The sequence below is a fragment of the Anabrus simplex genome, chromosome 6 (assembly GCF_040414725.1).
Source record: "Anabrus simplex isolate iqAnaSimp1 chromosome 6, ASM4041472v1, whole genome shotgun sequence".
NCBI classification, from domain to species: domain Eukaryota; kingdom Metazoa; phylum Arthropoda; class Insecta; order Orthoptera; family Tettigoniidae; genus Anabrus; species Anabrus simplex.
Window position 1 is genome coordinate 260355934 of NC_090270.1, and position 18705 is coordinate 260374638.

The 18705-nt window shown below is 42.3% G+C and overlaps 1 protein-coding gene across 1 annotated transcript in view; it reads right to left on the bottom strand.

Moving 5' to 3' along the window:
- Positions 1–18705, bottom strand: part of LOC136875966 (adenylate cyclase type 6) — a 364554-nt gene that overhangs the window by 309478 nt on the left and 36371 nt on the right. Inside the window, exon 5 of the mRNA XM_067149581.2 lies at positions 16583–16869. Coding sequence (XP_067005682.2) covers positions 16583–16869 — 287 coding nt within the window. The remainder of the gene's footprint in view (positions 1–16582; positions 16870–18705) is intronic.

The window sequence follows — 18705 nt, forward strand, 5'->3', positions numbered from 1 at the left end:
GGACAAACCGCGCCTCGCCTGGCCTTTCTCAGGAAAGGGACAGTCTCTCATAGACCTCTCAGACGATTTTCTTTCTTTCTCCTTCGCTGCACCGACTTCTCTCTTAACTCCGTAGAACAGCCCTTCCGTCTGGATTTTAGATGAGCTTGCTGCCGTTACCGCCATTGGCACCAGTCTGTAAGCTTGTACATGGTAACGAACAGTCGAGGTCGAGAATCTAGAAATGAAACGTGCGGAAAAAAGTAAGAATTGTTTAATTACTAACTTTAAAACTGGTAATGATAATATACAGTCACTACCAGTGACGACGCAAGTTCAAACAGTGACACAGTGAGATGATGTGCAGGAAAAATCCAATAAAAACCTAAATGTGGTGAAGTGTTACATAAGGTGCCTGCGGAATGTCCTTTACAGAGCGATCCCAATGTCGAATGCTGCAATGAAGATAATCCAGGATTATCAATGCTAGTGGCAACCGAGAAGTTTTCAACGTCTTGGCAGAAATATCGAGCCTGGTCGTTCAGTGCCTATGTCAAGCGCCGCTTGTGAACGAGGTTTCAGAGTTGCTCATAGCATCAAAACAACCGAAAGAAATCCCTTGTTGGTAAATACTTTGCAGGCTCTGATGACTATTAAACTCAATGGGCCCCCTTTGAGATTGTGGGACGCAGTTACCGTCGCTGATAAATGGGTCACCTCTGGGCATCACTTGGCAGACCAACGCTACTCATTGAAAAACAGCAGCCAGGAGAAATACAACCCCAGAATTGTTCTTTGAGGTGAGTTTTGTTTTATTATCTTTCTTATCTTGTAATAATTTCCTTTTCTTTAAAATTGGCCTGCATTTTTATTTTAAAGATTTTAAATGACTTAAGATTCTCCATGATACCTCTGTGACATACTTGGCAGAACGTCGGCCCATCATTGCTCCGGTGCTTGAAACAATAATCATTCCATGCGAGATTAGTGCTGGACAAAGCGGAGCAGGAACATCTTTATTCAGGTTTCTCCTGTCATCTCTCATTACGGCAACACTTTCCTCCACAATTTCTTCAGTTTTCTTTCATTAATCATTGTCCAGAGGAGTGCAATAGGCCTCACCAGCTGGCACATTTTATTTTCTTAGCGTCAGTTACGCGCTTCATTCATTCATTCATTCATTCATTCATTCATTCATTCATTCATTCATTCATTCATTCATTCGCTTTTTTATTTTTTCACTTATGATTTTCCAAATTAGTGCACTGGTAGTTAGCAGGATTTATTTCAGAAAAATCTTCCGGGGGCATGTTTCGTACCTTGGGGCTGAGGTACAAAGATAGGACAAAAATGATGGACTGTACAATATTTAGTACACTCTACGTTTATAAAGTGTATCTTTTATTTAGTTTATTAAGTTAAATTTTGTTTACAGTTCTACTCCCTTTGTTGCTATAGGATTCCATGGTCACAATGTGCACAGCGATCCAGCATCTGTTGTAGATAAACTATTGCTCAACATTGCAACTCATGAGGTCTGCCACCAGCCGTGATCAAGGGAGAGAGAGAGAGAGAGATATGAGTGCCTAGACTTCCGAAATTCACATTGATTTTTTTCCATCGAATACGAGTAGCGATTCAGTGAAATTGCACTTATTTCGAAGTGCCTTCTTGTTACTAGTATTTTTATTGAACTGTGTATTGACTAACGGAAAAAAAAATGTAATTGCCTATAAGGAACAACTTTCCAATAATTATCATTTTTGTTATAACACAGAATTCAAGTAAAAAAGATCTAAAATGTACATTTTCCTGTGAGAGGAGGTAATTTACTTACAGGGAATTAAATACCCCCTGCACCGCCGGGGACTGCCTGTAATAAACACTGATAGTTAAACCCTATGATCCTTCTCCCCCCCCCCACCGTTTTTTTCTGATTTCGCACCCTGGAAGGTAGTTCACTCAGTGGCGTTAGAACAACCGACGGGCTACCTAGCCGAGGTGGTAAAGGCATGCTGAGTTCACCTGGAGGGACCTGAGTTCGATTTCCCGTCAGAAAGTTGAAGAATTTAAAAGCGAGATTTTTACTTCTGGAAAAGCTCATCGCCTTGATTTTCACTCAGCCTAGACCAAATATGAGAACCAGGTCAATTCCACGGTACGAATATGGTCGGGCGTAGAAATATAACCGCTCTAACACTTGGTGCCAAGCTTAATAGTCAAAATTTTTATTTTTACAGCCAAACAAACTTAGAAGTACGGCTTGTAGACAAACCTCGTTTATGTGGCAATTCAAGTTTCTTCGACTTGGAGAAATTATTCTTTCAACGATCATAATTGCCAGCGTATTTAAATATTCGTGTAATTATAGGTCAGTGATATAATTTGTAGAAGTAGAAGAAATCGCAGTCATGTGCTATGATGGGAACTCTTTAACATTTGAAATATTAATTATTATTTTACTGAATATTTCTTCAGTAGCTTATATATTTTAGCAGACGCTGGGTACCGAATGTATGTCCCACAAGAGCTCTTTGACGCGCTGAAATGGCGAATGGCTTTTAGTACCGGGAGTGTCTGAGGAGAAGTTCGGCTCGCCAGATACAGGTATTTTGATTTGACACCCGTAAGCGACATGCGCGTTATGTTGAGGATGACATGATGATGAAGACGATAGAGAGGTTACGTCTCAAAACTCACGGGCTATAATTAGTAACAAATAGTATCAAAACTCACGACTACAAACTGGTAGCTAAACATTCTAATGAGTCTCAAAATTCATGAATCCGGACAGCGGGTGCTTGCGATGACTGCAGGAGGGATGAGGTGACTCACGCTTCCCTTCATCCCATGCTTTTCCACCGACTTAGGGCAGTCACCCAGATAGCAGATTGCCTACCAGGTGTTTGTCTAGTCTTTTCTTAAATCATTTAAGGGCCCCTGGGGCCCCTTTTTAGTCGCTTTTTACGACAGGCAGGGGATAATGTGAACGTTATTCTGCCACCCCAGCCCACAAGGGGAAAATAATGGTTAGTGAATGAAAGAGGCCGAGGTGTATTATTATTTTAAAAATATTTTTCTGTTGTCTTAAAATTAATATAATGCATTTTTTCCTTTTCACATAAATTTATAATAATGACGTGTGGCCTCCGGAGAGGTCTGGTGCAGGTCTTTAAAAGTTGACGCCGTACAGGCGACCTGCACGTCTGTGAGGATGGGGCTCTACCTAAAATGGAGTCTAATGCTGAAGACGGCACGAACGCCCAGTCCCCGAGCCATAGGAATTAACTAATCAAAGTTAAAATCTCCCACCCGACCGGAAACCGAACCCGGGAGCCCCTGGACCCCTTGGACCAAAGGCCAGCATCCTAACCATATTAAAGTAGGTACAGGATATTGTCCGCTGCTAGTTAAAAGAAACTGTCAGTTGGTAGTACTGGGCCTTAGTTCCATAATGCGGCCAGAAAATGGTATTTACTTGAATAACGAATTTTATTTAGAGATATTAGAGATCAAGACAGTTAATTCATTCATTTAGTTTAAACATTTGGAGATTCATTTGGAGATCCTGGCTCAGTCCAGTGGTATTTGAAGGTGCTCAAATACGACAGCCTCGTGTCGGTAGATTTACTGGCACGTAAAAGAACTCCTGAGGGACTAAATTCCGGCACCTCGGCGTCTCCGAAGACCGTAAAAGTAGTTAGTGGGACGTAAAGCAAATAACATTATTATTATTATTATTATTATTATTATTATTATTATTATTATTATTATTATTATTGATTCATTTGGAAAATGGTGTATTTCTATTTGTCGTAAGCGTTCATCTATTCGCTTACCTCAATCGGTTATCTACCAGCCACATTTAAACCAAAAAGAAAATTATTCATGACCCATCCGATTATTTTGCGCGATATAACTGAATGATATTTGAAACTCATTCGATTATTTGATTTGATTATTCATTCGATTATTTAAATAATTGGATGGAAGTGATTTGATTATTAAAAGTATTCGATTGTCCCATCACTAATAGGGTGGACATTTATCCATTCACAGAAGAACTGGCTTTGCAGGTGAGTTTTGAGACCGGCCCAGGTAGAGAAACTTTCTCTTTCTAATCCTCTTCCAGGAATTCGTGAGTTTTGAGACTGGCTCAGGGAGAGTAACTTGCTCTTTCTAATCCTCTTCCAGGAATTCGTGAGTTTTGAGACTGGCCCAGGTAGAGAAACTTATTCTTTCTAATCCTCTTCCAGGAATTCGATAGCTTTGAGACTGGCCCAGGTAGAGTAACTTGTTCTTTCTAATCCTCTTCCAGGAATTCGTGAGTTTTGAGACTGGCCCAGGTAGAGAAACTTTCTCTTTCTAATCCTCTTCCAGGAATTCGTGAGTTTTGAGACTGGCTCAGGGAGAGTAACTTGCTCTTTCTAATCCTCTTCCAGGAATTCGTGAGTTTTGAGACTGGCCCAGGTAGAGAAACTTGTTCTTTCTAATCCTCTTCCAGGAATTCGATAGTTTTGAGACTGGCCCAGGGAGAGTAACTTGTTCTTTCTAATCCTCTTCCAGGAATTCGATAGTTTTGAGACTGGCCCAGGTAGAGAAACTTTCTCTTTCTAATCCTCTTCCAGGAATTCGTGAGTTTTGAGACTGGCTCAGGGAGAGTAACTTGCTCTTTCTAATCCTCTTCCAGGAATTCGAGAGTTTTGAGACTGGCCCAGGTAGAGAAACTTGTTCTTACTAATCCTATTCCTGGAATTCGTGAGTTTTGAAACTCGTGAGTTTAGAGACGACACGGATAGAGACACCCAATCCCCGTGCCACTGGAGTTACGCAATTTTGGTTAAAATTCCCGACCCTGCCGGAAATCGAACCTGGGACCCTTGTGACCAGAGGCCAGCACGCTAACCATTTAGCCATGCACATATATATATTTGACGTGCTGAAAGCCAGTGACACGGACTTGTTATTGTTTAAACATACTCAGCCGAGATCAAATCTTCTGTCTTGGGAACAGACACTAACCATCAGCAATACTAAGGTCAACAAGCTGCAAAATAGGAGAAGTTAGACATGGAGTGGGTAACTACCAGCCACCGCAGAAATAAGGAATAGTAATTACAAACCTCCACATACGGTTGGTGTCAGGAAGGGCATCTAGCCATAAAACTGGGCCAAACCAAACTGAAGAACCGACACCAATGAATTGGGAATGTTTCGTTGTTTCTCATTTTCACAACAGGCAAATGCTGGGGCTGTACCGTAATTAAGACCAGGGTCTCTAGCTTCTCAATCCCAGCCCTTTCTCCCTTTTTTTGCTATTTTGCTTTACGTTGCACCAACACAAGTAGGTCTTATGCGACGATGGGAGAGGAAAGGCCTAGGAATGGGAAGGAAGCGGCTGTGGCCTTAATTAAGGTACAACCCCAGCATTTGCCTGGTGTGAAAATGGGAAACCACGGAAAACCATCTTCAGGGCTGCCGACAGTGGGATTCGAATCCACTGTCTCCCGGATGCAAGCTCACAGCTGCGCGCTCCTAACCGCACGGCCAACTAGCCTGGTCAGCCCTTTCTTATTCTTGGGTCGCCTAAAAACCTTCGATGTGTTAGTGAGACGTTAAATCACTAGCAAAACATTATAAATGGGAAAATAGCCAGGGTGTGCCTCTGTGGTGTAGTGGTTAGAGTGATCAGCTGCCACCCCCGGAGGCCCGAGTTCGATTACCGGCTCTGTCATGAAATTTGAAAAGTGTTACGAGGACTGGAACGGGGTCTACTAAGTCTCGGGAGATCAACTGAGTAGAGGGGGCTCGACTCCCACCTCAGCCATCCTCGAAGTGGTTTTCCGTATTTTCTCACTTCCCCCTCCCACGCGGTCTCATGCTCCAGGACACTGCCCTTGAGGCGGTAGAGGTATGATCACTCGCTGAGTCCGAGGGGATAACCAGCCCTGGAAGTTAAATAGACAATGTAATAAAAAGAAAATAGCCGGGAATAATAATAATAATAATAATAATAATTGTACCGGGCGGTACACCTCCACTCCGCTAATTTAAAAATTGCGCCAGGTGAAACTCCTCTGCTGGAGGAAGTCTGAACTTTATTGACAGTATTAATTTTCTACCTTCTCAGAAGATGTCACCACGTGGAAAATTTTGAGTTTTTGAACTGTGTCATTTTTGATGTGTTTTTGTTTCGCTTGAAGTAAGAAGTGTGAACTTTCTCTTCTAGAGGACACTACTGAAGATCTACAATAGTGCAACCTAGTGCGGAGTCAAAGAACTATTTTTTTGGAGAAAATTTAATTTCAAGAGTTTGTTCTTTGTTAAATTTCTTTCTATCATTGTTTAAGTTGGCAATATTTACCCCTTTCTTCCCCTTGTTATGAATGTATCCAATCCCGAATTTCTTCAATTAATTTCTATCCAATCAGATGTATCTTCCCCCAACTTGAATCTGTTGCGGGGTCCTATCCAATAAAGAGTTTGTGGGAGGGTGTTTTCTTTCCCCTAACGCCTAGAAACTTCCGCGAGAGTATTTAAACTGCTGATTTTTGGGTCTCTAGGCCACTTCTGTTCCATCTTTCAGTGTGTTAAGTACATAGCAGGGGGCGGGAAGCGCCTCTTTCTTCTCCAGCCGTTCAACACAAGGTAATGGCCGATTAATAACTTCTTTCTTTGCTAGCTCAGCAGTTTAACTTTCGGGGCGGGTTCTAAGCGTTCAACCATGTAACCTTTTCCTAAAATGTAACTTCTCTTTTCATCTATTCTCTTGTAAAACGACATATTGGGATAGAGAGTGCTAACCCTCTCGAGCTCCCACTCACATTGTCTTGAGGTGAACTTATTTTCTCAACCTATTCTTCGTTAATGTAAAACAAATTGTTCTTTTCTTAAGTCACCTCTTTAGCATGGGATTAGCCCTTGTATTAACGGCCTAGTGCCAAGTAGGTCTTAATCAAAGTGTATTAGGAGTGCAAGTTCGCCTCCTCTCAAATGGTTATTTTAGAGGTCATTTAATTAACCTGCTTTTCTTTTAATAGACCTCAGTAGATTGGGTATTTTACCCCTGTGTTTATGTCCGTTGAGGACAACTTGAAGGTGGAGTTTGGTGTGGCCTGGGAGAGGCTTAAATTTTGAGAGCGAGTGGCTCTTTTGAAAATTCTGGGTTGTATGCCTCATGGAGGTTTTTCAGTGTAATTTGGAACAAGGGCTCCTAGGTATGAATGGGGTTTTCTCCCCCTCTGTTAAAACTTGTGTTTGGGGTAAAACCGAGCTGATTGCCCAAGCATTGTGAAGTCAGGGCGCGAAGCCCAAATTCTGTAAATATTGTAACTAACCCCTTTTGAATTGCTACTTTGTACCTGCCATGCTTGTTATTTCTTTGTTTTCGAAAAGAAAATATAACCTTGTTAACTTTTAAATTAATTTTACTTTGCACTATAATTTCGTAGCTTGAAACCCATTCACACCCGCACCTTCTTTCACCTCTACCTACCACGGAAAAGTCACGGTAACAAGTGGTAGCAGAGCGTGGTTGAATGGGTCTCAATTTAGCCCCTTTTGACGGCGAGACATTGTTTTTATCCGAACTCTAACCATTTTCTCAGTTGCTGGCATTTTTGAGTGTTCCAAAATTGTTCTGTCATCATGCCCGGCCCTCGCGATGTTCTCCTCCTTAACTATTTGCGCAAAGAGGAGTTGATATATGAGTTAACTATCAGAAACGTTCAATCTGGAGGCACGGTTGCAATAGACACTAACAAGCTTAGAGAGTCCCTTGATTTGCCCATTTCCATCCCCAATTTGGGAGAGAAAGAAATTGACGACTCTCTTTCCACGATCACGGAGAATATTACTGGGCTAGCTTCTGTAGTTAGTTTTTTTGATGAAAATGATCCGTCTCCTAATCAAATTAAGCGTGTGCAAGGCAGGCTATATCATTTTTCGAATAGGGTTAACGATCTGTTGTCTCTAAAACTGAATGATGTTCAGAGTAAGGAAGCTAGTACGCTCCTGGAAAATATTTCCGAATTATCTAGTAAGGTCACGCAATTGTTAACTGGGGAAGTTCCTCCCAAATCTGATCAACCCACCATAGTAAATGCAGGTAGCGAGGAAGCACCTCCTAAGGGAGAAGTAAATAGGAAAACCATTGCTGCCCAAACTATCTCTGCCCCATTGGACAACGAGCCTGAACGCCGTGCATCGCTGAGTAACATCCGTTCTGAATTAACTTCCTTGCCATTGAAACCTTTACCTACTATGTCACCCGGGTTTAGTAGCTTGCCTCATCCATTGGCAATGTTGCTCAGAGGTATATCTAAGTTTTCCGTTAATACCACCAGTGACGTAATTTCATTTTTAAGATTTCTAGTGGAATTTCAGGATCATGCCCTTGTTTTTTCTCTTTCTCCATGTCAAATCTTGCAAATTATCTATCCGTATGCTATTGGTATTCTCTCTGATAAAATCGTAAGAGCCATTGCCGAGCAATCATCTATTGAGGATTTCCATGCCCATTTGCTAGCTAACTTCATCCCTGCTAGGGCCAGGTCCTCCCTTATTCAGAAATACTATTATCGAGTACAGAGGTTGGATGAAAACTTGGCTGATTTCATACAGGACATTAAGTTTTATACTAGGGTGTTTGCCCTTCATTTTCCTGAAGATCAGATTGTACAGGCTATTGTAGAGGGAATTTCACCTCCCTATAGGTCATATTTGTGTTTCGCGGCGTGCCCGCAAACTTTCTCGGAACTTGAAGCATTGGCAGTCTCAGCGGAAGGAGTTAGATACGCCGATTCTTTGCGTGTCGCGAAAGAACCCCCGCCTTCCATTAGTAATACTCGGCCTCCACCTCGCCGATCAGTCACCCCCCGTAAATGTTATGCTTGCGGGTCGCCTGACCATCTGCGCAATAAGTGTCCTCTGATCAAAACTAGTAGGGCAAATAATGGAGCTGGTTCAGCACAAGGCTGTTTTAAATGTGGGGCCTTCTCACATATCGCCAAGAATTGTCCGAACTCAAATAGCACCCCCTCCTGCTCAACTTCTGGTGCAAATTCCACCTATGCCAATAATAAAAAGTGACTAGTGGCTTCGGTTGAGTCGACTAATCCATCTTCCCGAGACTCAGCCCCTAGTAAACAGATTGTAAATGCAGAGAACGATCAGCCTTCAAATTCATCTTTTGAATGCCCTAAAGAATGTCTTAGGATTGCGGCGGATACCCCCGCACCTGTTCCTTTTCTTAAGATTGAGTTAAATAACGAGCCTATAACAGCTCTCTTAGATTCAGGTAGTGTTTGTTCGATTATTGCGGCTGAATGGTATTCTAAATTGAAATCGGTTTGTAAACTTCCTGACTATGTCTCTTCTCCTGTTCAATACGTTTCGGCTAATTCATCTCCATTAGAAATTCTAGGTTCCTTACTGGTCAAAATTCGTGTTTTTAAGTTTACATGGAAAATTAAATTGTTTGTGGCCAAGCAATTGTCTTGCCCCATTATATTGGGAGCTGACTTTATCTCTCACACTGGTCTTGTGCTCGATCTCAAGTCTAGGTCGTGCACATTCAAATTTGCTTCTAGTTGTAAAATACCACTATTAAAGTGTAATTCTGTGTCATGTTCTTCTATTTCGCCTACCCAGGATGTTGTTAGACCTTAGACATCTACCTGAGGAGCAGGCTGATAGTATTCGCAAACTGTGTCAGTCGTTTCCCGAGGTGTTCTCTGATACTCTTGGTGTTACTGACCTTATTGAATACAAAATTGAGGTTACGGATTCGATTCCTGTCCGTTTTCCACCGTATAGGCTATCTCCACCTAAAATGAAGGCTCTGAAGGAAATCATCGATCAGATGTTGAAGGACGGTATTATTAGGCCCTCTAAGTCAGCGTATTCTTCGCCTATTTTTTTTAGTACCGAAACCCCAAGGAGGCTTCAGGCCTGTCATTGATTACAGGGCTCTCAATCGGAAGGTGGTGTTACAATCTGTGCCCCTTCCCGACCTTCATTCTTGCTTTTCATGGTTTCGTAAGGCCAAGTTCTTCACTATCTTGGACTTGAATCAGGCCTATAATCAAATTCCCCTTGCCGAAGAGTCTAAACACCTTACAGCGTTTGCCACGGACTGGAATTTATACGAATACAACCGCGTGCCTTTCGGACTCCCCACGGGGGCAGCTGTGCTCACTAGGCTACTAGATAGGGTCTTCTCCGACATCAAATTCGAGTACTTATATCACTACTTAGATGATGTCGTCGTATTTTCAGAGACTTTTGAAGAACATCTAGATCATTTGCGAGAAGTTCTCGATCGCCTTCGTAAGGCTGGGTTAACTGTTAAGTTGTCCAAGGTTGCCTTTGCTAAGCCCTCTATGTCATTCCTAGGACATATTGTGTCACCCGATGGTGTAGCAGTCGATCATTCTAGAACACAGGCCATCCGTGATTTTAAACCTCCCAAGGACATTAAAGGTATCGCCAGGTTCATTGGTATGGTGAATTTCTTCAGGAAGTTCATTCCTAACTTTGCTAATAGAGCGGCGCCCTTAAACCTTCTTCGTAGGAAAGGCATCAAATTCGAGTGGGGACCTTCTCAACAAGCCGCTTTTGAAGATCTGAAATTAGCTCTCTGTAATGCCCCTGTCCTTGCTATGCCTGATTTCTCGAAGAAATTCATTGTCCAAACCGACGCATCGTCGTCAGCAGTAGCGGCAGTCCTTCTTCAAGAGACTGAACTAGGGAGGCGACCCATCGCCTATGCGTCTAGGACATTGTCGGCTCAAGAAGCCAAGTATTCCATCTATGAGCTCGAAGGTTTGGCAGTCTTATTTGCCTTAGAAAAGTTCCGTCTCTATCTGGAACATGTCAAATTCGACCTGGAGACAGATAATCAAGCCTTAAGCTGGGTCTTAGGTAGGCCGCGTCGTACTGGTCGTATAGCCCGCTGGGCTATTCGTATTTCCGCCTTCCAGTTTGATGTTAGACATATCAGAGGTACCGAAAATGTTGTTGCTGATGGACTCAGCCGTATGTTTCATAACGACGTCGAGACCCACGAACCGGTCGACAGTTCATCACCTTCCGAGTCCATGCTATCTGAGGTTAATGCCATCCTAACAGATGCTCCCATGCTTTTTAGGGATATCGAGAAATACCAACGTGAAGATCCGACGCTGGCTCCGATAATGGAAACCCTTTCTTCTGGGGAACATGTTGTCCCTTATGTTCTGAGGAATGGTGTTTTATGTTGCCCTTCGAGGCATGATAAGATGATGAAAGTTGTTGTTCCAGCAGTTCTTGTACCAATGATCTTCAAGTATTATCATGAGACCCCATTAGGAGGGCATCTGGGTATCTTTAAAACTCGTGAAAAGATTCGTGAAATGTTCATCTGGAAAGGTATGGACGGTGAAATCCGTGAACTTGTAAAAGCTTGTAAATCTTGTTTGCTCAGTAAACCCACCATGTCCACCAAGGTAGGCCTTTTGTCTTCGCATCAAGCGTCGCGCCCCATGGAACGTCTGTATATTGATTATGTAGGACCCTTCCCCCAGTCAAAGGGTAATGCTAACAAGATCATCTTTGTGTGCGTAGATGATTTTACCAGATTTTCTTGGTTATTTCCGACTAAGCTGGCTACCGCTCAGTCTACCATTACCTGCTTAAATTCTATTTTTGCTTCTTTTGGTCCGTGTCAATATATTGTATCTGATAATGCTAAGGCTTTTACATCTAATTTGTTTCGTAAATTCTGTTTTGACTTATCAATCTCTCATGTAACTACTTCTGCTTATTACCCTCAACCATCTCTGGCTGAACGGGTTAACCGTAATCTCAGGTCCGCACTTATTGCCTATCATCATGAAGATCATTCCAGGTGGGACACGTCCCTGCATTGGATAGCTTTTGCTTTGAATTCGGCGGTTCATGAATCTCACAAGTTTACTCCAGCTTCTTTGATGTTCAAGTTTGTTCCCAACTCGCCGCTCTCTAACCTCTGGTCTCTGAATGACATTCTACCCGAGACAATAGATCCGGATAACATTAAAGATCTTTGGAAGAAGGCTAAAGCTAATCTTAAAGTGTCTCATGAAAAGGTTAGGGAAAAGTATGATCGTGGACGGAGACCCACCCCTTTAAAGGTAGGTGACCAAGTAATGGTCAAAAATTTTGTTCCCGCGGGCAAGCTTGCCCCCAGATTTCAGGGGCCTTGTATCATTCTCGATTTTCTTACGCCGGTTACCTTATTGTTAAGTAATCCAGCCACCGAGAGGATATTTAGAGTTCACCTGTCCCAGGTGAAGCCGGTGTAATTTCTGTGTTAACTTGCTTTATATTATTTTGAAAGGATATGAAGGTTATATATTTTTTTGAGTTTCATTTTTAAGGCATTCTGCACTACCTATAATATTTTGTTTCAGATGTAAGCATTTTTGTAAAACCTGTCCCGACCCGTTAAACTGCCATTCTGTCCTTTCCACGGCCATTACCACGCTCCCGTCTCCTGCTCCACTACACTCAGTGGCTGGCTTAGATGAAATGCCATGGATATCTGCACGCCGCTGGCCCCTCAATCTCTTTACATGCGTGTGCCCTTAAAAGAAACATGATGGTCCAACACAATTCTGCCGCCTAGCTTTAATGTTTCAGTGCCCCCGCAGCCGCGCGGCGCCGTGCAGTAACTGGGGAGGGGGATGGGCCCCCTCCTCTCCAGCGAGGACGACATGTGCACGGCGAGCCGGAGCTCTCCTCCCGGCCAAGGCTGATGTGCGGCGCACAACCTGCTACTTGCCCGCAGCCTGTTTATTTTCACCGCGGGCGCGGCGTGCTTCAACACCTCTGCTCCCCTCATAGTGCGGGCGAGCGGTATCTCAGGGTACTTGAGGGGTCCGAGCGGCCTCCTTTGGACGCAAGCCGCAACGGCCGGTCTGGCCATCCCACTTCATCACCATCTACTACATGAACAGATACCATAAGTAATGACTACACTTGGGAATTCAACTGCAATATTTGGTGGACTTTGAAATTTTTTTTCCTTCACTTTCAAGTATAAAAAGTTATCTTCAGAAATTCAACTTCTACAAATATAAAGACTTTACTTCATCTGCAACAACAAATTTTGAAATCAAATCAACCCCAAATTAAGAAAATCTTATACATTTTTTGGCAATCAATCTTCATACCCACAGCATAACTTGGACCTTGTTTCAAACTGATTTCATGTGTCATCCCTGGAGGAACTTTTGGGGGGGGAGGTCTGTACCGGGCGGTACACCTCCACTCCGCTAATTTAAAAATTGCGCCAGGTGAAACTCCTCTGCTGGAGGAAGTCTGAACTTTATTGACAGTATTAATTTTCTACCTTCTCAGAAGATGTCACCACGTGGAAAATTTTGAGTTTTTGAACTGTGTCATTTTTGATGTGTTTTTGTTTCGCTTGAAGTAAGAAGTGTGAACTTTCTCTTCTAGAGGACACTACTGAAGATCTACAATAGTGCAACCTAGTGCGGAGTCAAAGAACTATTTTTTTGGAGAAAATTTAATTTCAAGAGTTTGTTCTTTGTTAAATTTCTTTCTATCATTGTTTAAGTTGGCAATATTTACCCCTTTCTTCCCCTTGTTATGAATGTATCCAATCCCGAATTTCTTCAATTAATTTCTATCCAATCAGATGTATCTTCCCCCAACTTGAATCTGTTGCGGGGTCCTATCCAATAAAGAGTTTGTGGGAGGGTGTTTTCTTTCCCCTAACGCCTAGAAACTTCCGCGAGAGTATTTAAACTGCTGATTTTTGGGTCTCTAGGCCACTTCTGTTCCATCTTTCAGTGTGTTAAGTACATAGCAGGGGGCGGGAAGCGCCTCTTTCTTCTCCAGCCGTTCAACACAAGGTAATGGCCGATTAATAACTTCTTTCTTTGCTAGCTCAGCAGTTTAACTTTCGGGGCGGGTTCTAAGCGTTCAACCATGTAACCTTTTCCTAAAATGTAACTTCTCTTTTCATCTATTCTCTTGTAAAACGACATATTGGGATAGAGAGTGCTAACCCTCTCGAGCTCCCACTCACATTGTCTTGAGGTGAACTTATTTTCTCAACCTATTCTTCGTTAATGTAAAACAAATTGTTCTTTTCTTAAGTCACCTCTTTAGCATGGGATTAGCCCTTGTATTAACGGCCTAGTGCCAAGTAGGTCTTAATCAAAGTGTATTAGGAGTGCAAGTTCGCCTCCTCTCAAATGGTTATTTTAGAGGTCATTTAATTAACCTGCTTTTCTTTTAATAGACCTCAGTAGATTGGGTATTTTACCCCTGTGTTTATGTCCGTTGAGGACAACTTGAAGGTGGAGTTTGGTGTGGCCTGGGAGAGGCTTAAATTTTGAGAGCGAGTGGCTCTTTTGAAAATTCTGGGTTGTATGCCTCATGGAGGTTTTTCAGTGTAATTTGGAACAAGGGCTCCTAGGTATGAATGGGGTTTTCTCCCCCTCTGTTAAAACTTGTGTTTGGGGTAAAACCGAGCTGATTGCCCAAGCATTGTGAAGTCAGGGCGCGAAGCCCAAATTCTGTAAATATTGTAACTAACCCCTTTTGAATTGCTACTTTGTACCTGCCATGCTTGTTATTTCTTTGTTTTCGAAAAGAAAATATAACCTTGTTAACTTTTAAATTAATTTTACTTTGCACTATAATTTCGTAGCTTGAAACCCATTCACACCCGCACCTTCTTTCACCTCTACCTACCACGGAAAAGTCACGGTAACAATAATAATAATAATAATAATAATAATAATAATAATAATAATAATAATAATAATAATAATAATAATAATAATAATAATACCTGGTGTGGGTAAGGCAGTGACCAAGGTGGGTGAGGAGCTCGTTACACTAAGATATATTTGGATTTACATTAAAGGGAATTAATTGAGAGGAAGGCTACGTCTGCCTCCTTGGCTGAATGGTCAGCGTAGCAGACTTTACTTCGGAGGGCCCCAAGTTCGATTCACGAACGGGCCGGGAATTGTACCCGCATTTTGTTAATTCTTCTGGCTCGGAGACTGGGTGGCTTTGTTCTTGTTAATACTCATATTTTCATTTGCGCACAACACATATCATTAATACCAACCATTACAGAAACACGCAATAGCGAATCACATTGGTTGGTGTTAGGAAGTGCATGCAACAGTATAACTGTGCCAAACTCATACACCTTGACTGATCTAAAATGGGGAAAGGCCCATAATAATAATAATAATAATAATAATAATAATAATAATAATAATAATAATAATAATAAGTGACTGGTACCCTAAGTAGTTTGAACCGACTTTTCTTTACACGTGGAAGTTCTATGAAATGAGTTAGCCTGATTATTCTAGGAAGTAATGAAGAGAACAAACAAATAAATAAACAGAGTTTGACAATGCTTCCAGTTTATTGTCAGATTCAATCGATATTTGAATGGCAAGTTGCCTGGCTACATTCTGGAAGATACATTCCCTGTCTATATCTAAAACGTTATTTGTATGGCATGCTGCCTGCCTTCTGCTGTTATGATATCTGTAAGGCACTTTGCCTAAGCACGAAGATATCTGTGTGGCATGTTGCCTACCTTCATCTTTATAGTAAGCAACGAACTGTATGACGTAAACAGGCAAAGGTTATACGACTGTGCTTCTGCAGAATATAGTCAAGCTCCTTGCCTGAATCGTCAGCGAAGTCACCTTCGGTTCAGAGAGTCCTGGGTTCGATTCTCATCTGGTTGCTTATCCTGCCTCGGGGACTCTGTGTTTGTAGTGTCACCAACATTCCTGTAACTCATACACAACCCTATCCTCCACTTCAAAAACACGTAGTTCCCATACATGACAGATGCCGTCCACCCTCGTTGGGGCTGCACCAGGCGAAACGAACATGTCCTCGGACACTCCCCGTACTAAAAGACATATGATAAATAAAATAAATAATACAGAGTATAATGAAATGTCGTCCGAAATTCATAGTCCGTGACAAAAGGTAACAGGACAGTTAAAATGTGGACAGGGGCCATCCTTCTATCTCATAATTTTCACCGAGATTCAACTGGGTCAAGAAATCTCACTTTGCACTTTTTTAAAATGTTTGATTACATGAAATGGTTTCAAGTTAACTTAAAGCACTTTCATTTGTACCGTCGATTGGGCAATGCCTAAATATTACTTTAAAACTTTCTTTGATTGTCTTTCTATCAGTTCGTCTTACAGGAGCGGAAAATTGTTTGGATAGGGGAATATGAGAGCATTACAGTATATGTGCAAGTGAGTGGAAAATTCACGGATCATGTTTCACGTCGTTTTCAGTCCGTATCCGTAGTATAACGGTTAGTGTTATTAGCTGCCGTCCTCGAGGGTCTGCGATCGATTCCCGGTACTGCCAGAAATTTAAGAATGGCACGAGGACTGGTGAGTGTTTAAAATGGTACATGCAGCTCACCTCCACTGGGGGTGTGTATGAAAAGAGCTGCACCACCTCGGGATGAGGACACGAGTCTACTTACTTACTTTACACGAGGTCATGACAAACAAGTTATAATAGAAACTGAGAGTGGATCGTCTCATACCTGTCTCCAGAGGAAGAAGTCTGTATGGTTGAGGTAGACGACACAGATGACATGCGCTGCTGCAAGAACGATGCCTGCTCCCGCAGCCTCCTGTAGCCGAATGGGTAGTAGTGCATATGTGACGTAGATGAAGAACATGGCGGCCCAGACGCCGGTAGAGGGCGCACGAGGCTGAGTGGCTGCTGCGAGACAGAGCTCCAGGGCAAGGAAGGTGGCAAGAACCACATAGGAAACTCCAAGCAGGTAGAGCTCGTTCATGGCGGGTCGGGATAGCATGGCCACCAGACCTGTCATCAACAAACAACAGTAAAATAAAAAATATTTGATAACTAATTTCAAGATAAGGATGAGAGCTGTCAAAAACAACAATAACATAAGTAAACTTTGCTAAAGATTGTTGAGGTATCATGACCACTAGACCTGCCAATAAACAAAATATAAAATAGAAGATAATGTTAAGATATCATGGTCACATGAGATTTCGACAACGAATAGTAATAACATCAATAATTTCTTAAGAATCAATTCTACAAATTATGATATTTAAGAGACATCAAGTCCGCCTCTGCGGTGTAGTGGTTAGTGTTAGAGTTCAATTCCCGGCTCTGCTACGAAATTTGTAAAGTGGCACGAGGGCTGGAACGGGGTCCACTTAACCTTGCGAGGACAGCTGAGCAGAGGGGGAGGGGTTCGATTCCCACCTCACCCATCCTCGAAGTGGTTTTCCGTGGTTTCCCACTTCTCCATCAGACAAATTCCGGGATGGTACCTAACTTAAGGCTACGGTCGCTTCCTTCCCTTTTCCTTGTCTGTGATTTCCAATCTTCCCCCCGCCCCACAAGGCCCTTGTTCGGCATAGTAGACGAGGTACTGGTCCTTCTGCTCAGTTGTACCCCGATACAAAGTATCACGCTCCAGGACACTGCCCTTGAGGTGGTGGAGGTGGGATCCCTCGCTGAGACCGAGGAAAAACCAACTCTGGACGGTGAACGGATTAGGAAAGAAAGAAAGAAAGAAAGAAAGAAAGAAAGAAAGAAAGAAAGAAAGAAAGAGACATGAATATATTACAATTTCTCCTTCTGAGATTCTTTTTTGACTTTACAGAAGCCGACCACACGGAGTTGTCGCAATTAAAGTGTTCAGAATTATCAGCAGCCTCAGAAGGAATAATCCATATTTTCTCGGGAACTCAAGGTCAAGAACCGACGATGTATGATACTAAACATGATAAAGTACAGGTTCTCAGTCAGAGAGTTATGCAGAACCTAAGTGAGCGATTTAGTGGCCAGAGTCGTGCCCTAACTTGTATGACTTCCCGGCAGTTGAAGCAGCAAGTGAAGCTAGTTCTTTCCTCTGTCAGAAGATGAACAATCCATTGAAAGTGATAAGAAGAAAATGAGCAGTTAAAAGGTTCATCCGCACTTTTTGCTGTATTCAAAATTCTGTCTCATCTGACGAGGTGTTGGCAGCAAGGCTTGGAAGATCAAAACAGAATTACTTCTGAAGTTTTAAATGTGACAGTTAATTCACGGGATTTGCTGACAAGAGGATGCAATCATCTTCCATTTTCCCCTCTAATTAATGTGAAGGAAGGAAGGTTGTCTTAAAACAATGATCACCCCCACAAAGACTGCCTGTTACTCTTGCTTCCGAAACCTTTACATTTATTTTTAATTAGGTGATACGTTCAGAGGAAGACAATTCTTGGCGGCAATACCCTCACTGTACAATTTGACCACTTTGGCAACGAGCTCCAGACCTCATACTCTCTTAGACGATGTGTTTCCCTGAGCATCACGATATTCCACTGTGAAAAGAAGTTCCGGATGATTATATCACTCTTTAAATTCATCTTCTAGAGGTCTTAAGGCATTTACGTGAAAATAATTACAGTAAAACAAAGTAATAAATTTATCAAGGGTCTGGATACCAAACACGCAAAGTCCAATATTTTCCACAAATTAAGTATTACTGTATGAGTATTGAGGATGAAATCTGCCAGGTGTTACTGGAAATCGAGTACATAACCCGCCGTGTCCTAGTCAAAATTTCTCTCCAATTCCAACACTGGCTGAGTTACAAACTTGGCAAGTCAGCTACAATCTATCAGCGGATCTATTTCG